Genomic DNA, 23,825 nt, shown 5'->3' with positions numbered 1-23,825 from the left:
AGTCAAGGAATGGATCGGCGAATTGTGTTGCGCGATAGATCGTCCAGATGTCAGCAGCAGGATGGCCGAGGGAGAGGCGGTCGCGTAAGTGAGGTGTGTTTTTCGGTACTGTGTGCGGGTACTCAGCAATGTACGTACTCGGAAAATGTATTTTGATCTGAAATTTTTGCCCCGATTAACGCATAGTTATATCATCAACCGAGGGACCTAGATGATAGATAGTGAATATTGCGGTACCTTGTTGTACCCCGGTGTTTGAAAATTGGTTTAATATCGCTAAACGAAATTGGAATATCGTTCGGAAGCTACAGATGGTCATCGAGAAGAAGTCATCCAACTTCCATTGATTGTATTTATAGTTTCCAGATTTATTTTTACGTCAAGAGTTTTTGGTACAAAAAAAAAAAAACAAACAAAACAAAAACAAAAAACGATGCATCCGCCTGCCGGATGAACGGATAATATCTCATTCGTAAGTTGATTGGACTATATAGAAATCCATTTATATCCGTTGAAACTGTTTTATATGTACAGTGCTTGTGGACGTGTTACGCATACCTGTCCGTTCTGTGTGGGTGGGGAGACTCTAAGGAATGCAACCTATTAATCGTTTTAGACCTTATTCCTGTATATATTTTTCTTTTATAAATTTAAACGAAAATTCCGTATTACTGTCAAATGATCCTCGTTATTACAAACCCCACCTTTTCAACTATCATGTCTCAATTTCAGCTTCTAAATATTTCCTCCTTACACCCACCAATCCTCAATTTCTACGTCATGAATTTGCAAATACGTACATACGTACTCACTTTAACAAGTCGCGAGACTCGCTTATAACAGTTCTTTAAATTGTTTTTCTGATACTTTTTTTTTTTTTTATCCTTTCATGTTGTTATTGACGTGATTTCAGAAAGGATTACAACACGTAATTCTTGTTTTCTCTTTTAGTTCTTATTGAGCAGTTTAATGGAGTTAAACCTGAAAAATACAAACGATATATTAATTATTATACGTGTAATAATAAATGTTTTGCTGATGCTGGATAAGTTTTCCCAGGCTTAGATTGTGTTTTGTGTATGTTCCTAGCGTAGTGGCGTACCCCTGTGAGGTGACGGAACGTGTCTACCTGTATAAAAGAAAAGTGTATACGTTTATCATCGGCTGTAAACCAAAACAAAAATAAACTACATTGATACTAAAGAATGGAGCCACTGGTGGCAGGACGGAGACGAACTACCACAAGGCATTCGGCCGAGGATCAAGCTCTTGATCAAATTGCAAAAGAGGTATGGCATCATTTTTCATGCTCATTCATGCTAAGCTTGTTTATCAGTTTTTTGGTTCCCTTCTTTTATAAAGAAATTGTTTTTCAAATACGAAACTACGTCACCTTGATAAATTTGCAATTGCTTGGTATTCATCGATGGTTCGCAATAAATTCAAATCTGGCTAGAATTTCAAGTGGAACAAGATCTGCGTCTGGATAAGCTAATTCCAAAACCATACACGTATCAGTATTCTTAGATTATTGACCATGAAGAATAAATAACTACATCAACACCATTAGGAAAAAGGCGGAAAAAATTCTTACATGAATTACTGGCGATAGATTTACCTTTACCATATCTCGAAAAACCTTGAAATTAATTTCATATTCAAAGATAAAGAGTTGGAAAATTTTATTCTCAACTCGCTGTTTATTAATTATTTTTCATCATAAGTTTGAAAACGTGAAATCAATTACTTATTCAATAACTAAATTGTCAATGCCCAATGTTATTGATTAATGAATTAGAAGCTGTCTGTTATACAAAAAATATATGTTTGCATTGAGTAGTAAGTAGTAATATTGTTCGTTTACATAAAGGAAAAATTTTATCTTGACAAAGTGAATCATACAAGGTGGTTGTGCAAATTTAAGTTTACGGAAGGGGAAACAGAGTTGTGTGTAACTCAGATAAGAGTGATACTCAGTATGTAATATAGTATTGGTGGGGAGGAACTTGAGTGCTCGGCAAGAATGTCCAGTTAGTGGTGTGCTTTGCATAAAACACAATCATTTACCGTTTTTCTTTACGTACTGAGCTTATTTAACATTCCATTTAGTTGCATCTAAAAATAGTTATATGTTTTGTTTTCTGTAAAGTTATGAAATTTTACAAACTAAGTTTAACCCGATAGTGGTAAATTTTCTATCTTGGGAAATAGATTTTTTTTAGTGTTGATCAATTTTAATTGTAAAATTCAGTCATTTAACTGCAAAAACTAAAACACTAACCTTTTCATAGCAAAAATTTTATGAATATACAGACCCAGATAAATGTCAAGCAGTTAGAGAAAACAATTGGTCTTCAGCTGATTGTGAGTTAGGCTCTGGCACTATAGGATTGAACGTTCAGCATGTGAGATTAGGCGGTGTTTCAACTGCCGAAAAACAAAATTCAAATATTTAATCAGGTGTAATCGAATATTAGTACCACATTTGTATGTTGAAGTGTTATGAGTACTTACCTAAAATCGTAAAATTCAATAATCTATTTAACCTTGAAAATTGAACAATTATTAACAGAATAAACTGTGTTCACAGTACAATACAGTACAATAGAGAGATGTTTGGTATTTGTGTAACAAGAAGCAGCATTTTACTGCTCCAACTAAACGTTTAAAAAACTTTAGCTGTACATTTGTGAGGAATGCATCACAGATTAAGACTCATAATCCTACGGAGAACTGTTATCTCATAGATTTCACGCTAATTATCTTAAGAGTGCTAAGTAGTGTTATAATAAAAATGGATCCTGCTGAACTTGATAAAAGAACTGAAAATGATGTCAACATTTTTTTTAAACATCAACAAGAGATTGAGGATTCTGATGATGTGTATGATATCGAAGACCTAGTCAAGGATGCTGACGAAGTATGTTGATTTATGCAGGGAAATCATTAGCAAAATAACTTCAAATACCATCCAATCGCTGCACACAATATTTACATTATATCTTTTTCAGTGAAAGCTGTTAAATCTGAATAGTAACACAGTTGTATCCGATTAAATATTTTAATATCATGAATTTATTTCACACAATCTTTTAGGCAGAAGCTCGATTAGCAGCTCGGAGACAAGCTAGAGCAGAGGCTAGAGAGATCCGAATGCGAGAATTGGAGAGACAGCAAAAAGAAGCTGAGGAGAACGCAGATAGAGTCTACGATATGTGTACTGGTAAGCAAGTGCCATATTTTACATTCTTGATTACCAAAGAAAATTTCATACTGTGAATAATAATAAACATACGCATTTTTAATGAATAAACTTAATTTGTCGAAAGAAAAAAGTACAGGTAGTTTTTAAAGACCTAATTTCAGCTGATGCTAACCGAACGATGAGGGTGACACCAGATCCTGTGAGAACATCTCGCCTTCTCACAAATTCCAATAACTTTCAGTCAAGTCGAAGGTCGTCCGAAGATTCCTTGGAAGATGCCGGCCTTAGTAGAGATCTTAGGGTAATTATACGATTTTGACATATTTCAAACAATTTTACGAATTTTGATATAAGAATCCGAACAGAAAGGTATTCATCGGTTAACCACTGAATATTCAGTAGAATTTTTTTTTAATGATAGGAAAGTTAACTTATTATTATGTGGCATTGATAATTATGAATAATTCCCATCTATGCGTAATATTCTTTACACGGCAGTTGGAATAGTATTATAAATTTTTCAGCCATTTATATGTTATGAATCGAGTCTTCAAAAACGCATTATATCATTAAAACTTTAGTCGGTTTACAATGGTTGCTGAATTTCTTAAATGCCTTCCAAGGTCAAGATATACTTTGAAACAAACCTGCTGAGATTTGCAAAGTACTTAAATCCTTAAACTTATTTCAGTTAGAACTTAAGGAATTCGAGGAAAAATTCCGCAGAGCTATGATAACTAATGCACAATTGGATAATGAGAAGTCAACTTATTCGTATCAAGTAGATTTATTGAAAGACAAACTTGAAGAATTAGAGGAGACAACTGCTCAATTGCGCCGAGAGCTAAGAGAAAAAAATCGAGAAGCTGAACAATTGAAGCGTATAAGTCAACGCCTGAAAGAAGATTTGGATGTTTGCAGGGTGCAACTACTGGAACGAGACACACTTATCCAGGTATGGATCCTATTATTTTGACAATCTCATACTCAAACCAAATTCTTGACTCATCAAAAAAAAAAAAAAAACCGAACAGAATTTATAGGATGTTTCATGTTCTAGGAAAATGGTCTTGTTATAGTAGAAGACGAGGGGGAGGAGAGTGATGCTGACATACCAGAAAATGGTCCACATCCAAGAAAAAGAGTACTAGTCAGTACAGAGAGTGCGGATTTGTTGCAAAATGCTGGAGAAGGATCACTGGGTATGAAATAGTGATACATACAAGTTTTTTGTTTGTGTTGGTGTAATAAATATCTATCATGTTGGACTCGCAGAAATTCAATTTGCAATGCTTTTCTCAATTTACCAGATGTCCGACTGAGAAGATTTGCATCTGAGAAGAAAGAATTGCAAGATGAAATTCGACATTTAAGGCTGGAATTGGAAGATGCAAAGAATCGTGTTCGATCAGAGAGGTTACCAGGTTCGATGTTGGGTAAGATTCCATGAATTATTAATCTTGAAACAAATTCGATTGTGTAGTGGTACGCCAGATAAAACATATTTCGAGAAATATTCAATGAATTAATTTTGCCCTGGTTCCGTTAATTAGGAAACTTATCAGACTCTGAAGACATTCAACGAGAGGCAAACAAGCACTTATCAGATTACAAATTCAAACTGCAAAAAGCCGAACAGGATATGTCCACACTGCAAGCGACAGTCGCCAGGCTAGAGAGTCAAGTTATTCGATATAAATCTGCAGCAGAAGCTTCCGAAAAGGCAGAAGATGAATTAAAGGTTGAAAAGCGAAAGCTACAACGAGAGGTAATCAAGTGATATAATATTACTAAAATATCCAGCTGTCAGTAGAATGCTTTAACTTCTTCCTGCAATGCTTTGAAACACGCCATTTCATTTTACAGATGATATCTGATTATTTTGACGAATGTCACTGCCAGTAAAGAAATGGGTGAGCGCGTCCCAGCTGTTCCCTTTTATTTCATCACCATTCCTTATAACCTACTACTTTAATTTTTTTTTCAACTTGTTTTTTACGTGAAAGTTGAAAGCCAAACCTGAAGTTCGATTTCGAACCACTAATTTTGAAGCGAATAATGGCACCTAATTTGAATATAATGTTACCTCGGATTCCAACACCTTTTCCTCTTCATGTTGAATTATAATGAATTCTATTGGGCCAATAACATTGATGGACTGGAAAATTAATTACGAGGAGTGAATAATGTCTAAACAATATTTGTTCTAGGTACGAGAATCACAGGGCCGAGTAGAGGAGCTTGAAACCGCAAATTCTCATTTACAACGTAGGCTAGATAAACTTAAGAACGCCAAATCTGCACTTCTGAAAGAACTTTGATAAGAAAATCTGCTTGGACCCGCACGTTAATGTTACCGTTAGTTTGGGTTCAATTATTATATATCTATTCTCCATAGAACATATGTCGTTGAATTCTCAGACATGAAAAAAGATGTCTTCTGAGTCATGATAAAAATTAACATTGCCTAAATATTTAACAGATTGATCGGAGAAAGGGAAAAAAGAATCAATTTTTAAATGCTCCAAAGCAATATGATTACAGAACGATTCGACTTTGATTGGAAAAAGGGAAAAAAGAATCAATTTTTAAATGCTTTAAAGCAATATGATTACAAGACGATTCTACTTAGAAGAAATACTACCAAGGCTATTAGTCATTGGAATCTGTCTCTAATTTATCTTAATCAATGGCCATATTTGATTAATATTCAGGTCTGGTTCATGAAAGTATCACGCTTTATTTTCCCCTAACAAAGGTTGGCTGTTTGGTACTTGTTATCTGCACCAACCTTGCGAATGCCATACTACGCTCCGGCTAATATAAACACAAGAATTGTTTAATTTAATATTTTGTAATTATTAACTTATATAAGACATCGTATTTTAACGATTATTAGTGGTTTTGTTTTTTTAACTACCTCTTTCTCAAGGTGGTATTACATCGAAGAACAAATGTAGATGGCTTTATGTCTTAAATATGGGGCAAATTCAGAATGAAGTATCAAACTATTTATTCAACAGTGATTAATCTATATTACAGTGTTTGTTACATGTAATGCCAGCTTCACCCATCATTCTTTTCCGTCAATTGAAAATCCACTCTTAGAATTAACTGCATAAAATTTTGAAAATCTCACAGAAAATATACTTCCAAGATATACAACCCCCATAAATGAAGGTTTTGTGCAAGAGTCTGGGTAATAAAATAGAATATGCAAGTTGTTAAAAATACCGATCGTAGTTTTTCTTGCCGCAAGTATTAAACTATAAGTCGGTAACAAAATTATTCGCATTTATACGGCAACTTATAATTATGAAAATTATTCACGTATATATTACAGAAACTTGTCTCTAATTGTTGGTTTAAAAATGAATTCAAGTCAAAGAAAATATTTATCAATGTCAGATTGTTTTCACTGATGAAGTTTTATTTGAAATGATTGTAAGGTCGTGCTACAAGAAATCCTATATTAAAACTTATTACACAAAGCGAGTACTGCACAACTAAGCAAAACTAGCACAGGATGAACAATACGATATCAGGCTATCTTGACAAGATTGCTATTATGCTTTAACTGCAAAAAATCTTTTCTAGGTGATAGTTTTACAACATAATGTAAAAAGATAGGAAGTATAGTGTGTGAATACTCGTGAATCTTCAGGGTTATCGTATACTTACATTATAAAAATCTATTATCAAAAATCAATGTTATTGTACCGGAAGAAAGTTAATCTTGATGTGTTTTAATAGGCATTAGTTATAATAAGCTGCTCCGTTGATAACGTCCGAATTGAAACAAAAAGTAAGCGTAATTATTGCTATAATACAGTTTGATAATATATTTTTGTTTGCAATATTTTTTATATCTATTCACAAATTGAAGTTATCCGCAGGATGTCATGTGATTCTATATCTCAACTAAAAGAGTGCTATTTGGATATACATAAATCCAACATTAATATTTAGACAAATTTTGAGGTGTCTTATTTCACAGATTACTGATTTTCACTCATTTTTAACTCTATGCAAATCTATTTCCAGATATATCTAAATTTCACACTATGTTTAAACATCCTCACATCGATCATGACAAAGAAAAACATTCTGTGTTGTCTTGAGGGTATTTTAAAGACAAGAATCCAGGTAACGTAAGGCAACACAAGATGTACAAGCCGACTTACTTACACCCTAACATGCTCTCTACGTATTTTCGAAAGTCTATGAGACATAGTTCACAGTACTGTGGAAAGTGCAATTTCATAAAGGTAAAGTTGAGTTTTAAGAAGAAAATAATTATTTATGTGGTTTTTAAGACAACATTTTTATCATTCCTTTGAATATATTTTTATGCTCAGAATCGATATCACTTGTTAGTTTGCATCATCCAATAATATGCTTATTCTAATCTTGAAAGATAACAATCATCAATAATGTCAAATGATACAATAGTTTGGAAATTAATAATATTTAATACAGCAATCACGTTTCGAAACTAGTTTATTCATACCATCATTCGTAATAATCGAAATTAGTCATCTCTGTTAACGCTTTGGTTTTGAAGCCCAGCCAGGGCTTTGAGGTTCGGTGAGTGGTTTCTCGGAACGAATGACAACTGGAGGTTTGTAAATTGGCATTGGTCTTGCTTGAATCTCAGCCATTTTTCTGAGTTCTGCTATTTCACTCTCAATTCGTTTTAGTTTTTCCGCTTCCGCTTCTTTCTTTAGCTTTTCTATTTCCTGTTCTTTTTGCTTGATCCTTTCATCAAACTCTTTCCGCTCTTTTGCCCTTTTGTCGGTGTTTAATTGAAACTCGTGATCAGATAATACTTTTATAGGCTTTGGCTCATATTTGCTCTTATCTTCCTTCGATTTATAGTTCTGTGAAGATTGGGCATTAGAATTCACAGATGGATTTTGATTTTCTTGATTGGAACAATTGTTCTTAGTAAGCAAACAATTTCTTGAACCAGTTTTTGAGATTGGTAGTGTGGAAATGCGAGTTTTTTGAGGAAGTGAAGGAGCAGAGTTTGAAGCTTTATTCCCTGAACTTATATTCTCTTTTGATATTCCACGCACCAAAACAGGTTTAAATTCTGGAATTGGCTTGGCCTGAAAGATTCTAGCTTTCTTGTCTTCTTCCAAAATAGTCTTTATGTAGTTTTCCTTTTTTTTCAGCAAGTTCTTATCTCTGTTTTCAAAACTGAAGGGACAAGGTTTAGTACTATGCTTAGCAGTATTCGTTTCTTTAGGAACAGCGAGCATAGGCTTCTTGAAAATGGGAACAGGCCGCGCATGAAAGGTCCCTTTTGTTTTATTCTGTTCCTCATTCATCAGTTCTTTAATCTTTTTTTCTTTTTTCTTTTGGAGCTCTTTGTTTCGCATTTCAAAACTGAATGGCATCACCTTGGTTGTAGTTGATTTAGCACTTGTTATATCTGGCACTCCAAAGTTCGAGATCTCAGCATCTTGAACTGCTACTCCTTCCTTGGTAGAAACAACTGTAGGTACAGTTACTTTTATTCTTACTGCCTCTCGATTTACTTTATCCTCCATGTTTGACTTACATATTTTTGTTGATGTTGAAGCAGGAGGGTGAGCAGAACTCACCGATCTATTCCTAATAACAGTTTTAGGTGCAGGATTTTGTGCCAGACTTTTTAGAGAATTAGCTCTAGCCATATTTCCACGAGCAGAATATTTTCGCAGCTCTTGTAACTCCTGCTGCTCACGTTCCTCGTGACTCAAGATGGTTGTAGGTCTTGTTCTTGATTTACATCGTAGAGCAGGTGAAATTGGTACTGTTGCAGACACACTAACCTGTCGTACCTTCTGCACAGGTCCAAGTTTTGCATTCTTTGAACTTATTGATCTGAATCTTTTTGGTGTCCCAGTTTGAAATTTGGATATTGCCTCAGCCATGCTCACATATTTATTAGACCTCCTTCTGTATTTTATCAAACTTTGCCTACGAAGTTGACATGTAGAAAATCTTGCCGGATGCCCCTTGTTTGAGAAACAAGATTGCTGCGAGATATTAGAAGCACGTTTACTACAACCTGGAACAGGCAGAGCATTTTCAAGAGTGGCATCATTGACCAGCAAGTTGTTGGCAGCTTGAGACTCAAATTCAGTAGGAAGTAATTTAATAGCATTTTTCTTGTCACCAATAGCAGGATCTTTGATTACTTTTAGTTTATCATTTATAGGAAAATCTGCAACATCTTTTGGCTCTTCAGCAGTATTTGGCACCTCTTCAGTAGCTTTCGGCTTGCTGTCCGCAGGAATATGTTTCATATTTAAGGGATCATCTATATCAGCTGGCTTTTTTTCAGATTGCACAACTAAAACATTGTTATCAATTATGGCATTTTCTGTCTGCTGTGAATCCTGCACGGATAGATTATCCAGTGTTTGTACATGCTCGATTGTTGGACATGGTTCAATGGTTGGTACTGCAATATTTTTCTCACATTTTCTCAACTTCTCGGATGGTTGTACTCTTCTAATCCACGCAGGAATTGGATTGCTTGGAGTCGAACGAATAGCTTTATACTTGATCAGAGGTTTCAATTCTGTGGTCATTGGTGTTGATGTCAATTTTGATGGTGTACTTCTAATGCTATGAGACCTTCTTGCATTCTTTCTAGCCGAAAGTTGAAGGCTGGCCATAGCTTCAGTCAATACATTATCATATGTAGTTTCTTTGATTGTTGCATTTTTTTTACTTCTCAACTTGGGTACAACTTTAACAGGAGTCAACTTTGCTACTTCTATGTCTTGTATCAAAGAGTCATTTGATTCTGGAACCTTCAACATACGGTTTATAGCTTTTGTATCTCCTTTTGTCTCTTCCAGTTCAGCACTAGGAGCTGTGCATGAGAACTGTTTTACCACTGGCTGAGGCTCTAGCTCCTCATGCTCCAGGTCAAAATAACCATCGTCCAGTGGTTGTGGACTGGATGCAAAGTCCGTCCACTGCGGAGCATTTAGATGCCACACGCCGTCCATAGAATGCTTCTCTTCAAAGCAATCTTTGAAATAAATCTTCCACAGAGATTGATGATTCCTAAAACCAAAATAATTTTTTACTCCTTTTCAATTTTGTAATTAAACGCATTTATAACACAATTTCCATGAAATCTTCATGAATATCTGGCTTTTGTACTCAGGGTTGGTTGTTCTGCCTCGAAGTAAAATTTCCCCTTCGGTTAAGTGTTTCATTCGGTATTTTATTAGCAAATAAGTAGTTTATTTGGAGGATAAATTTTATCTGGAAGATGGCTAAACTTTATCATATTTACTGAATGGCATTTGTCAAAGTGAACTAAATTAGAGACTTGGCAAAAAACTATGCTCAATAAATTCTAGTCGTGTTCCAATTAAATTGTAACACAATGCAAAGAGTCAGAGAAGTCAAATCGTGTTTATGTAAATAGCATGATTATCGCGATGAGATGAAACGTAGCTGATTACAAAATCTGATTCGGTATTTAAAATACTACAAAGTGTTCTTCATCATGATTTTGACCTCAATGATAAAGTTATACGTTTATAAATATAATTTTAAAGACCTCGAAACACGAACCCCGATCATTACACCAGTGCCAGAATAAGTGGAAAAGGTTCACACATCGAGTACATTATAAATGGAAATACCTAAATTAGCGATACTCACTTCTTCTGTCTCAATATTTTGCCTGTTTCTCTGATGATCAAAGCTTGAATGATGTGAAGTTTCCAATCACAACGATCAAAACTAACTTTTGACGGATAGCGATACTACGAATGCTCTCTTTATATGAACCATACATACGACCAGCAGATCTCGAAGAATTTCAACGGCTACGGACGCCACTTGTTTGAAAACTTTTTCCAGCTCTTGTAATTGGCTGAAATCTAAATGGCCGCCCCTCCCAGCCAATCTCGCAAGACTACCAACCTAACGCTGCAGAAGTATCTAGTTACAACTTCAGTGATACAAAAAGTAAAAATATCACGGAACTATGCGTTCTGAAATATAATAATATTCGGTTAATAGTAAACAAGACGTGCCCAACATGTGAAGAATTTTCATGGCCTATCATATTTTATCTTTGTAGATTTGAGCGTCGACTGGAAAATTGGAGTTAATTCAACGATTCGTTTAAGGCGTTGACTGAAGAACATAAAGATGGATACCCCTGGGTCAATTTTTGTGACCAGGTTTCGGCGGACAAGCGGGCCCAGGTGGGCCTGGGGGCGTAGGAGGTTTCTGCTCAATCGACTCCACCTAACGGGCTCGCACCGGCATTCGTAGCCTAAGTAGTGTCGATATGGAAGCTTGAGATTGAGTCGGTACAAAGTGAGTACGTAAGACTACTTGTCAACTGCGACTCAGTTAGAAATGTCGATCAGCTCGATCATCCCCGTGAGAAGACGCCTAACCATGTCCACCGCCAACTGCCGCAACAACCTCCGAGCACCGCCAACCGCCGTCAACCTCCTCCTCCCCCGCACCCCTCGAAGTCCGAGTCGTCCGCGTCCTCCTTAACCACCGCCAATATCTTCCAAACGCCTCCAAATACTTCCTACACCCTTCTACCATCTCCGACCACCTCCGACCACCTTCTACGACCCCCTACCGCCTCCTACCAGAGCCTACCACCTCCTACCATTTCCGAACACCTTCAACCACCTCCGACCACCTCCGAACACCTTCGTCCTCTTCGTCCCCCTGCTCTACCATGTATTCTATAATATTATTATTCATAATTATTCCAACAACTTTTCATTTGCTCTCTCGATCTTGAATTTTCGTAGGCATGGAATCGAAACGCTGTTTTAGCTAGTCGCAAGTGAAGTATCTACGTTGGGTAGAGAGGCAGAATTGTTTTTCGAAAGGTGTTCAAATGGAAAAAAATTCGAAGTAACTGTAATACATCACGGATGCGCTAAGTTTGATTGAGATGGAATGGGATGCTCCGTATATGAGACAGTATTTAACGCAATGTCGTGATTTAAAGACCTAAAAGGGTGATTGTCGGCGATTTTTTTTTTTTTTTGATGGGGAGAGATGCAACGAAGCTTCTTAAAACTTCAAATGTATTTTAACACACATTTGAAAGGTAGGACCAAAGATTTTTATCATCTAACTGTCGCAGAACGGCAGCGTTATTAGCTGACCCGAAATGAAGAATATATCTTTAGTCAACGGCTGACCATCGAAGGGCCTAGTCGCTTGAGTCTGGATTCGGCAGAAAAGATAAAGTGCGTAGGTATGTCTTGACTGAAAAACTAAACTCATTATACATCATATCATATCATCATACATCATCATACATCATACATAGTATTAAAGTTCGAAACCAAAGTTTCGATGTGCGGATCTTCGAATGTTCAATAAGTGACGTCACCCAAAATTTTTTTTCTCCTGACGTCATCGATCTATGTACAAGAAAATCAGCTCGCCGAATTCCTCAGTCTGGGAACAACCGCGCAGTAGTGAAGACGAATGAGAATCGCGCTCCGCAGATTTCGAGTACCGAGTTCTCTACTTCCGTGGGTCCCGCACTCCGGGTCCGCTTCATGGTCCAACTCGAGTTCCAGGACAAGCGCTCCGTGGTTTCTATGCTCCAGGTCTGCTACCTGGTGAAACTCGACTTCCAGCACAAGCGCTCCGTAGTTTATGCACTGAAGGTTCACTACCTGGTAAAACTTGACTTCTCGTATTTTCTCGTTATCCGCTTGGTAAAACGTGTCAATAAAATATTATATTAATCCTTACACAATATTCTTGATGTGTTCTAATACTAAACATATTTATTAGTATTCGAGGTATAACCCGAGGTGGTTAGCGGTGGTCGTTAGAGATGGTTGGCGGTGGTTGGAGACGGTTAGGGGTGGTTGCGGGTGATCGAGGTGGACGAGGAGGAGGCCGAGGAGACCGAGGATTTGTGCACAGTGAGTACAACATTTTTATAATATTTAATGGCAATTGCAATGATATTTTACCTAAAATCTTTGAAGCTTATCATGTTTACAATAAATTATATCAATTCATTTTTCGCGGAAGCCCCAATCAGTAGCTATCAATGCGCTGATAAAATTTCTATAATTCTTTATAATTTTCTCATAATCTTCTTGGTAAAATGTGTCAATAAAAAAATTAAATTAATCCTTACACAATTTTGTTGGTGTGTTCTAATTTTTACTGGAAATATTTATTAGGATTCGGGGTATAACCCGAGGTGGTTAGCGGTGGTCGTTGGAGGTAGTTGGCGGTGGTTGGAGGTGGTTGGCTGTGGTGACGGGTGGTTGCAGGTGATCGAGGTCGACGAGGAGGTGGACGAGGAGACCGAGGATTTGTGCACGGTGAGTCTAACATTTTTATAATATTTAATGACAATTGTTCTTATATCTTATCTTCAATTTTTTTTATTATATATATTTTTTTTTATATATATTTATAGAAATTTTAATTATTGGGAAAACACAACGGTCACTTCTGTCCAAAATGCTGAACTAAGAACATCTAAGCAGGAACAGGTCGTCGAAATTTCTTGAGGATGGTCGGCAGGGCCCGGCCGAAACGTCGAAAACGTTAAACATGTTGCGTTTTCCCAACAGTTAAAATTTCTCTTTACCTGACCGGAATTTTCGACTAAACTTTTTTCTCTAAATTATTTACATTCATTTTTCGCGGAGCCCCAATTTCAGTGGTTATCAATGCGCTAATAAAATTCCAATAATTTATTATAATTTTCTCAGAAGCTTCTTGCTACAATGTGTTGATGAAAATATTATATTAATCCTCACACAAAGATTTTGATGTGTTCTCATACTGAAAATATTAATTAATATTCGATATTTATTAATGTTCCCAGGAACCCGCAGGTTTGAAGTGGGAAAATCGCTATTTGCAGTTGTCTGGAGCCAATCGGAGGGTTGAATAGAAAGGGGTGTTACGAAAGGCCCTTTTGACTTTCGCGACACGCGCTAGGCGTCAAGCTGCTTGCTCAGCGCATTCCTTCGAGAATCGCTGCCCCGCACACAACCAGATGAGTCAGGAAGTGCACCGACACCGGAATGTGGCGCGATGGCTACTCTGCAGAATAACGCCCCACCACCGACGAAATCGAGCTGTAATCGGTAAATCCATCGACACCATCAAGTCAGTCGTAATTGAGGAGTGTGAGATCATTGAGATCTCAGCCTGGAGATGAGTGAGTGGTGCACCCCATCGGTCGGACCGGCCATTGGAAAGGACCTTCCATCACCCAGAAAAGGCAACGTGGAGACTCAGGAATTCCTGACGGAACAACTCGGCAAATCGGTGGTGCGTCCTAAGAGTCACCCTCGCGCTACCCAAGGTGGCCCGCTCCTTGACTCACCTTTTTCTCAACCGTAACGTAGTACTTAGTCATACTAGTCATTCGCTCTTTCACATTTTAATAGTTTAATTGATTACACTACTAGTTCTTAATCTCTCTTTGTCATTTGCAATACTGTACTTAATATAATTGAGAATAAAAAATACAAACCATTGTGGACTGTACGTTTCCCACCTATTCGTCCTGTCCATACCACTGAGATCCTGTCACCCAGAATACTAGAATTTCATCACAGCAGGTGTGTTGACACTTTATACAAACGAAGCCCAAGGTAATCTATTTCTAACCGCTCGGGAAAAGAATATATATATATATTCTTTTTAATTCACGTGGAACGAGATCCTTCAGATCATCGACTGCACGTAACAGGGGTTAGCCGTACTTTTTTCTTCGTTTTCGGAGCCAAAAATTTGTGGTCACAGATTCGACATGTATGACCCTTTCCAAACAATTGGACCCCAAGGAACTCAGAAAACGCAGCGAAAAGAGCGTGGGATCAACAGCAGAGAAATGACGAAGGAAAAAGCACCTGCTGAAAAATGTCGAAAATTCAGGTTTTCGTTTTTTGGCTGTAACTTCCGATGCGCTGATCGCAGCGTATTGGGACTGTGCCCAATCGATTTTTCTCGCAAAATTACGTCGGAATAGTGCCTGAAAGATTTGATTCCAGCACTTTTCAGAATCGTTAACCTTCCTTTTTTTTTTACCAAAAAATTTTTCCTCTCAGAATTGATTCGTATGACTCTTGCCCGACTAATTGGACCCCTAGGAACTCAGAAAACGCAGCGAAAAGAGCGTGGGATCAACAGCAGAGAAATGACGAAGGAAAAAGCACCTGCTGAAAAATGTCGAAAATTCAGGTTTTCGTTTTTGGGCTGTAACTTCCAAAGCGTTGATCGCAGCGTATTGGGACTGTGCCCAATCGATTTTTCTCGCAAAATTACGTCGGAATAGTGCCTGAAAGATTTGATTCCAGCACTTTTCAGAATCGCGAAAATTTTCGCCGAAAATACAAAGGGGTTAACCTTCCTTTTTTTTTTACCAAAAAATTTTTCCTCTCAGAATTGATTCGTATGACTCTTGCCCGACCAATTGAACCCCTAGGAACTCAGAAAACGCAGCGAAAAGAGCGTGGGATCAACAGCAGAGAAATGACGAAGGAAAAAGCACCTGCTGAAAAATGTCGAAAATTCAGGTTTTCGTTTTTTGGCTGTAACTTCCGATGCGTTGATCGCAGCGTATTGGGACCGTGCCCAATCGATTTTTCTCGCAAAATTACGTCGGAATAGTGCCTGAAAGATTTGATTCCAGCACTTTTCAGAATCGCGAAAATTTTCGCCAAAAATACGAAGGGGTTAACCTTCCTTTTTTTTTACCAAAAAATTTTTCCTCTCAGAATTGATTCGTATGACTCTTGCCCGATCAATTGAACCCCTAGGAACTCAGAAAACGCAGCGAAAAGAGCGTGGGATCAACAGCAGAGAAATGACGAAGGAAAAAGCACCTGCTGAAAAATGTCGGAAATTCAGGTTTTCGTTTTTTGGCTGTAACTTCCAAAGCGTTGATCGCAGCGTATTGGGACTGTGCCCAATCGATTTTTCTCGCAAAATTACGTCGGAATAGTGCCTGAAAGATTTGATTCCAGCACTTTTCAGAATCGCGAAAATTTTCGCCAAAAATACGAAGGGGTTAACCTTCCTTTTTTTTTTACCAAAAAATTTTTCCTCTCAGAATTGATTCGTATGACTCTTGCCCGACCAATTGGACCCCTAGGAACTCAGAAAACGCAGCGAAAAGAGCGTGGGATCAACAGCAGAGAAATGACGAAGGAAAAAGCACCTGCTGAAAAATGTCGAAAATTCAGGTTTTCGTTTTTTGGCTGTAACTTACGATGCGTTGATCGCAGCGTATTGGGTCTGTGCCCAATCGATTTTTCTCGCAAAATTACGTCGAAATAGTGCCTGAAAGATTTGATTCCAGCACTTTTCAGAATCGCGAAAATTTTCGCCGAAAATACAAAGGGGTTAAACCTTCCTTTTTTTTTTATCAAAAAATTTTTCCTCTCAGAATTGATTCGTATGACTCTTGCCAGACCAATTGGAGCCCAAGGAACTCAGAAAACGCAGCGAAAAGAGCGTGGGATCAACAGCAGAGAAATGACGAAGGAAAAAGCACCTGCTGAAAAATGTCGAAAATTCAGGTTTTCGTTTTTTGGCTGTAACTTACGATGCGTTGATCGCAGCGTATTGGGACCGTGCCCAATCGATTTTTCTCGCAAAATTACGTCGGAATAGTGCCTGAAAGATTTGATTCCAGCACTTTTCAGAATCGCGAAAATTTTCGCCAAAAATACGAAGGGGTTAACCTTCCTTTTTTTTTTACCAAAAAATTTTTCCTCTCAGAATTGATTCGTATGACTCTTGCCCGATCAATTGAACCCCTAGGAACTCAGAAAACGCAGCGAAAAGAGCGTGGGATCAACAGCAGAGAAATGACGAAGGAAAAAGCACCTGCTGAAAAATGTCGGAAATTCAGGTTTTCGTTTTTTGGCTGTAACTTACGATGCGTTGATCGCAGCGTATTGGGTCTGTGCCCAATCGATTTTTCTCGCAAAATTACGTCGAAATAGTGCCTGAAAGATTTGATTCCAGCACTTTTCAGAATCGCGAAAATTTTCGCCGAAAATACAAAGGGGTTAAACCTTCCTTTTTTTTTTATCAAAAAATTTTTCCTCTCAGAATTGATTCGTATGACTCTTGCCAGACCAATTGGAGCCCAAGGAACTCAGAAAACGCAGCGAAAAGAGCGTGGGATCAACAGCAGAGAAATGACGAAGGAAAAAGCACCTGCTGAAAAATGTCGAAAATTCAGGTTTTCGTTTTTTGGCTGTAACTTACGATGCGTTGATCGCAGCGTATTGGGACCGTGCCCAATCGATTTTTCTCGCAAAATTACGTCGGAATAGTGCCTGAAAGATTTGATTCCAGCACTTTTCAGAATCGCGAAAATTTTCGCCAAAAATACGAAGGGGTTAACCTTCCTTTTTTTTTTACCAAAAAATTTTTCCTCTCAGAATTGATTCGTATGACTCTTGCCCGATCAATTGAACCCCTAGGAACTCAGAAAACGCAGCGAAAAGAGCGTGGGATCAACAGCAGAGAAATGACGAAGGAAAAAGCACCTGCTGAAAAATGTCGGAAATTCAGGTTTTCGTTTTTTGGCTGTAACTTCCAAAGCGTTGATCGCAGCGTATTGGGACTGTGCCCAATCGATTTTTCTCGCAAAATTACGTCGGAATAGTGCCTGAAAGATTTGATTCCAGCACTTTTCAGAATCGCGAAAATTTTCGCCAAAAATACGAAGGGGTTAACCTTCCTTTTTTTTTTACCAAAAAATTTTTCCTCTCAGAATTGATTCGTATGACTCTTGCCCGACTAATTGGACCCCTAGGAACTCAGAAAACGCAGCGAAAAGAGCGTGAGATCAACAGCAGAGAAATGACGAAGGAAAAAGCACCTGCTGAAAAATGTCGGAAATTCAGGTTTTCGTTTTTTGGCTGTAACTTCCAAAGCGTTGATCGCAGCGTATTGGGACTGTGCCCAATCGATTTTTCTCGCAAAATTACGTCGGAATAGTGCCTGAAAGATTTGATTCCAGCACTTTTCAGAATCGCGAAAATTTTCGCCAAAAATACGAAGGGGTTAACCTTCCTTTTTTTTTTACCAAAAAATTTTTCCTCTCAGAATTGATTCGTATGACTCTTGCCCGACCAATTGGACCCCTAGGAACTCAGAAAACGCAGCGAAAAGAGCGTGGGATCAACAGCAGAGAAATGACGAAGGAAAAAGCACCTGCTGAAAAATGTCGAAAATTCAGGTTTTCGTTTTTTGGCTGTAACTTACGATGCGTTGATCGCAGCGTATTGGGTCTGTGCCCAATCGATTTTTCTCGCAAAATTACGTCGGAATAGTGCCTGAAAGATTTGATTCCAGCACTTTTCAGAATCGCGAGAATTTTCGCCAAAAATACGAAGGGGTTAACCTTCCTTTTTTTTTTTACCAAAAAATTTTTCCTCTCAGAATTGATTCGTATGACTCTCGCCCGACCAATTGAACCCCTAGGAACTCAGAAAACGCAGCGAAAAGAGCGTGGGATCAACAGCAGAGAAATGACGAAGGAAAAAGCACCTGCTGAAAAATGTCGAAAATTCAGGTTTTCGTTTTTTGGCTGTAACTTCCGATGCGTTGATCGCAGCGTATTGGGTCTGTGCCCAATCGATTTTTCTCGCAAAATTACGTCGAAATAGTGCCTGAAAGATTTGATTCCAGCACTTTTCAGAATCGCGAAAATTTTCGCCAAAAATACAAAGGGGTTAACCTTCCTTTTTTTTTTACCAAAAAATTTTTCCTCTCAGAATTGATTCGTATGACTCTTGCCCGATCAATTGAACCCCTAGGAACTCAGAAAACGCAGCGAAAAGAGCGTGGGATCAACAGCAGAGAAATGACGAAGGAAAAAGCACCTGCTGAAAAATGTCGAAAATTCAGGTTTTCGTTTTTTGGCTGTAACTTACGATGCGTTGATCGCAGCGTATTGGGACCGTGCCCAATCGATTTTTCTCGCAAAATTACGTCGGAATAGTGCCTGAAAGATTTGATTCCAGCACTTTTCAGAATCGCGAAAATTTTCGCCAAAAATACGAAGGGGTTAACCTTCCTTTTTTTTTTACCAAAAAATTTTTCCTCTCAGAATTGATTCGTATGACTCTTGCCCGATCAATTGAACCCCTAGGAACTCAGAAAACGCAGCGAAAAGAGCGTGGGATCAACAGCAGAGAAATGACGAAGGAAAAAGCACCTGCTGAAAAATGTCGGAAATTCAGGTTTTCGTTTTTTGGCTGTAACTTCCAAAGCGTTGATCGCAGCGTATTGGGACTGTGCCCAATCGATTTTTCTCGCAAAATTACGTCGGAATAGTGCCTGAAAGATTTGATTCCAGCACTTTTCAGAATCGCGAAAATTTTCGCCAAAAATACGAAGGGGTTAACCTTCCTTTTTTTTTTACCAAAAAATTTTTCCTCTCAGAATTGATTCGTATGACTCTTGCCCGACTAATTGGACCCCTAGGAACTCAGAAAACGCAGCGAAAAGAGCGTGGGATCAACAGCAGAGAAATGACGAAGGAAAAAGCACCTGCTGAAAAATGTCGGAAATTCAGGTTTTCGTTTTTTGGCTGTAACTTCCAAAGCGTTGATCGCAGCGTATTGGGACTGTGCCCAATCGATTTTTCTCGCAAAATTACGTCGGAATAGTGCCTGAAAGATTTGATTCCAGCACTTTTCAGAATCGCGAAAATTTTCGCCAAAAATACGAAGGGGTTAACCTTCCTTTTTTTTTTACCAAAAAATTTTTCCTCTCAGAATTGATTCGTATGACTCTTGCCCGACCAATTGGACCCCTAGGAACTCAGAAAACGCAGCGAAAAGAGCGTGGGATCAACAGCAGAGAAATGACGAAGGAAAAAGCACCTGCTGAAAAATGTCGAAAATTCAGGTTTTCGTTTTTTGGCTGTAACTTACGATGCGTTGATCGCAGCGTATTGGGTCTGTGCCCAATCGATTTTTCTCGCAAAATTACGTCGAAATAGTGCCTGAAAGATTTGATTCCAGCACTTTTCAGAATCGCGAAAATTTTCGCCGAAAATACAAAGGGGTTAACCTTCCTTTTTTTTTTATCAAAAAATTTTTCCTCTCAGAATTGATTCGTATGACTCTTGCCAGACCAATTGGAGCCCAAGGAACTCAGAAAACGCAGCGAAAAGAGCGTGGGATCAACAGCAGAGAAATGACGAAGGAAAAAGCACCTGCTGAAAAATGTCGAAAATTCAGGTTTTCGTTTTTTGGCTGTAACTTACGATGCGTTGATCGCAGCGTATTGGGACCGTGCCCAATCGATTTTTCTCGCAAAATTACGTCGGAATAGTGCCTGAAAGATTTGATTCCAGCACTTTTCAGAATCGCGAAAATTTTCGCCAAAAATACGAAGGGGTTAACCTTCCTTTTTTTTTTACCAAAAAATTTTTCCTCTCAGAATTGATTCGTATGACTCTTGCCCGATCAATTGAACCCCTAGGAACTCAGAAAACGCAGCGAAAAGAGCGTGGGATCAACAGCAGAGAAATGACGAAGGAAAAAGCACCTGCTGAAAAATGTCGGAAATTCAGGTTTTCGTTTATTGGCTGTAACTTCCAAAGCGTTGATCGCAGCGTATTGGGACTGTGCCCAATCGATTTTTCTCGCAAAATTACGTCGAAATAGTGCCTGAAAGATTTGATTCCAGCACTTTTCAGAATCGCGAAAATTTTCGCCAAAAATACAAAGGGGTTAACCTTCCTTTTTTTTTTACCAAAAAATTTTTCCTCTCATAATTGATTCGTATGACTCTTGCTTGACCAATTGAACCCCTAGGAACTCAGAAAACGCAGCGAAAAGAGCGTGGGATCAACAGCAGAGAAATGACGAAGGAAAAAGCACCTGCTGAAAAATGTCGAAAATTCAGGTTTTCGTTTTTTGGCTGTAACTTCCGATGCGTTGATCGCAGCGTATTGGGTCTGTGCCCAATCGATTTTTCTCGCAAAATTACGTCGAAATAGTGCCTGAAAGATTTGATTCCAGCACTTTTTAGAATCGCGAAAATTTTCGCCAAAAATACAAAGGGGTTAACCTTCCTTTTTTTTTTACCAAAAAATTTTTCCTCTCAGAATTGATTCGTATGACTCTTGCCCGATCAATTGAACCCCTAGGAACTCAGAAAACGCAGCGAAAAGAGCGTGGGATCAACAGCAGAGAAATGACGAAGGAAAAAGCACCTGCTGAAAAATGTCGGAAATTCAGGTTTTCGTTTTTTGGCTGTAACTTCCAAAGCGTTGATCGCAGCGTATTGGGACTGTGCCCAATCGATTTTTCTCGCAAAATTACGTCGGAATAGTGCCTGAAAGATTTGATTCCAGCACTTTTCAGAATCGCGAAAATTTTCGCCAAAAATACGAAGGGGTTAACCTTCCTTTTTTTTTTACCAAAAAATTTTTCCTCTCAGAATTGATTCGTATGACTCTTGCCCGACCAATTGGACCCCTAGGAACTCAGAAAACGCAGCGAAAAGAGCGTGGGATCAACAGCAGAGAAATGACGAAGGAAAAAGCACCTGCTGAAAAATGTCGAAAATTCAGGTTTTCGTTTTTTGGCTGTAACTTACGATGCGTTGATCGCAGCGTATTGGGTCTGTGCCCAATCGATTTTTCTCGCAAAATTACGTCGAAATAGTGCCTGAAAGATTTGATTCCAGCACTTTTCAGAATCGCGAAAATTTTCGCCGAAAATACAAAGGGGTTAACCTTCCTTTTTTTTTTATCAAAAAATTTTTCCTCTCAGAATTGATTCGTATGACTCTTGCCAGACCAATTGGAGCCCAAGGAACTCAGAAAACGCAGCGAAAAGAGCGTGGGATCAACAGCAGAGAAATGACGAAGGAAAAAGCACCTGCTGAAAAATGTCGGAAATTCAGGTTTTCGTTTTTGGGCTGTAACTTCCAAAGCGTTGATCGCAGCGTATTGGGACTGTGCCCAATCGATTTTTCTCGCAAAATTACGTCGGAATAGTGCCTGAAAGATTTGATTCCAGCACTTTTCAGAATCGCGAGAATTTTCGCCAAAAATACGAAGGGGTTAACCTTCCTTTTTTTTTTTACCAAAAAATTTTTCCTCTCAGAATTGATTCGTATGACTCTCGCCCGACCAATTGAACCCCTAGGAACTCAGAAAACGCAGCGAAAAGAGCGTGGGATCAACAGCAGAGAAATGACGAAGGAAAAAGCACCTGCTGAAAAATGTCGAAAATTCAGGTTTTCGTTTTTTGGCTGTAACTTCCGATGCGTTGATCGCAGCGTATTGGGTCTATGCCCAATCGATTTTTCTCGCAAAATTACGTCGAAATAGTGCCTGAAAGATTTGATTCCAGCACTTTTTAGAATCGCGAAAATTTTCGCCAAAAATACAAAGGGGTTAACCTTCCTTTTTTTTTTACCAAAAAATTTTTCCTCTCATAATTAATTCGTATGACTTTTGCCCGACCAATTGAACCCCTAGGAACTCAGAAAACGCAGCGAAAAGAGCGTGGCATCAACAGCAGAGAAATGACGAAGGAAAAAGCACCTGTTGAAAAATGTCGAAAATTCAGGTTTTCGTTTTTCGGCTGTAACTTTCGATGCGTTGATCGCAGCGTATTGGGTCTGTGCCCCATCGATTTTTCTCGCAAAATTACGTCGGAATAGTGCCTGAAAGATTTGATTCCAGCACTTTTCGAAATCGCCAAGATTTTCGCCAAAAATGCAAAGGGGTTAGCCTTACGTTTTTTTTCATTTTTGGAGCCGAAAATTTTTGGTTTCAGATTCGACTTAAGTGGAGATATCCCTTTGGAAGCGTGAAAAATAGGTATTTTTCGGTAATTTTTTTAGAGGGGAAAAAATCATCTTATAATTTTCAAATTTTCACATAATTTTATTGAGGCCTTCAAGGTGAGAAACAATTTTTTTTGTTGCGATCATACACAAAATGGCGGCGTTATGAAGGGTCTTGGGACGCCTGTTTTCCGTGACATCGAAAAGTGCTGCAGTTGTCACTCTCTTGCTGTTGATCTGAAAAAGATTTAACTATCGTTATTCGTTTATTGACATATTAAGGGGAAGGATGTACCTAAAAAATGATGACAAAGTTCAAAATTGAAAATTTGGGAGCCTTTTTATTCTAAGGGTCGAATTTTCGACCTTTTTTTCGACATACTCGACCCCTAAAAAGGTATTTATTTACGCGCTACCTTTCGAACTTTAGGTACATCCTTCCGATAATATCACTGAGTGTGATTTCCCAAAACTTCATCGAAATCGGTCGATAACTTTTGGAGCTACAACACGAGTAGTTTTTTAAAATGTTGTTCGAGATAATCGCGTTCAAAGTTTCAACATGTGAAAACTAGTGATTGTAGTGACTTACCGATTAATCAGCGATGCCAGGCGCGTACAGCAGACCTTCTTCTTCCTCGAAAACCACATTTTCGGGCTATATTGCCTCGCGTTCCTTTCGGATAGTTTGGCATTTTACTTTGGTAAACTCAGCCGTTCGTGACAAAATTTCAAACGAAACTGAATCTGTTTTTCGGGCGACGTTTCGTTCCGTATACCTACCGTTTCACGCAAT

At 38.3% G+C, this 23,825-nt stretch overlaps 2 protein-coding genes and 1 long non-coding RNA gene across 8 annotated transcripts; 2 read left to right on the top strand and 1 right to left on the bottom strand.

Moving 5' to 3' along the window:
* Positions 1-98: 98 nt before the first annotated feature.
* LOC124298700 (leucine-rich repeat flightless-interacting protein 2) lies at positions 99-6,100 on the top strand. 6 transcript variants are annotated; one of them, XM_046751066.1, is made up of 9 exons: positions 99-472; positions 1,090-1,289; positions 3,097-3,223; positions 3,355-3,506; positions 3,897-4,160; positions 4,266-4,407; positions 4,516-4,641; positions 4,759-4,973; positions 5,416-6,100. In XM_046751066.1, exons 2-9 carry the CDS (start codon positions 1,206-1,208, stop codon positions 5,524-5,526), a joined length of 1,221 nt encoding a protein of 406 aa, XP_046607022.1. In that variant the 5' UTR covers positions 99-472; positions 1,090-1,205; the 3' UTR covers positions 5,527-6,100. The 6 variants fall into 6 exon arrangements, with proteins under 6 accessions (XP_046607022.1, XP_046607023.1, XP_046607025.1 ...); XM_046751067.1 differs by having other exon boundaries at positions 100-472; positions 3,367-3,506; XM_046751068.1 differs by lacking the exons at positions 99-472; positions 1,090-1,289 and adding exons at positions 2,624-2,920; positions 5,072-5,118.
* A 101-nt stretch (positions 6,101-6,201) lies between these two features.
* On the bottom strand, positions 6,202-11,106 carry LOC124298698 (targeting protein for Xklp2 homolog). The gene is made up of 2 exons (XM_046751062.1): positions 10,883-11,106; positions 6,202-10,273 (listed from the first exon to the last, which is right to left on the bottom strand). The coding sequence occupies exon 2, from the start codon at positions 10,213-10,215 to the stop codon at positions 7,750-7,752; it is 2,466 nt and encodes an 821-aa protein (XP_046607018.1). The 5' UTR covers positions 10,216-10,273; positions 10,883-11,106; the 3' UTR covers positions 6,202-7,749.
* A 1,976-nt stretch (positions 11,107-13,082) lies between these two features.
* Positions 13,083-14,688, top strand: LOC124297256 (uncharacterized). The gene is made up of 3 exons (XR_006906562.1): positions 13,083-13,146; positions 13,414-13,557; positions 14,070-14,688. It is a non-coding gene; the product is annotated as an uncharacterized LOC124297256 (long non-coding RNA).
* Positions 14,689-23,825: the final 9,137 nt, after the last annotated feature.

Source organism: Neodiprion virginianus, chromosome 2 (genome assembly GCF_021901495.1).
Source record: "Neodiprion virginianus isolate iyNeoVirg1 chromosome 2, iyNeoVirg1.1, whole genome shotgun sequence".
Taxonomy (NCBI): Eukaryota; Metazoa; Arthropoda; class Insecta; order Hymenoptera; family Diprionidae; genus Neodiprion; species Neodiprion virginianus.
Note: the sequence above shows the minus strand (reverse complement) of the source record. Positions and strands in the feature narration are given on the sequence as shown.

Coding starts and splice junctions, on each gene's coding strand:
- LOC124298698 (XM_046751062.1), bottom strand. CDS start 10,215: ATGGACGGCGTGTGGCATCTAAATGCTCCGCAGTGGACGGACTTTGCA.
- LOC124298700 (XM_046751064.1), top strand. CDS start 2,795: ATGGATCCTGCTGAACTTGATAAAAGAACTGAAAATGATGTCAACATT. Junction 2,921..3,096: donor TAGTCAAGGATGCTGACGAA/GTATGTTGATTT, acceptor ACAATCTTTTAG/GCAGAAGCTCGATTAGCAGC. Junction 4,408..4,515: donor TGCTGGAGAAGGATCACTGG/GTATGAAATAGT, acceptor TCAATTTACCAG/ATGTCCGACTGAGAAGATTT.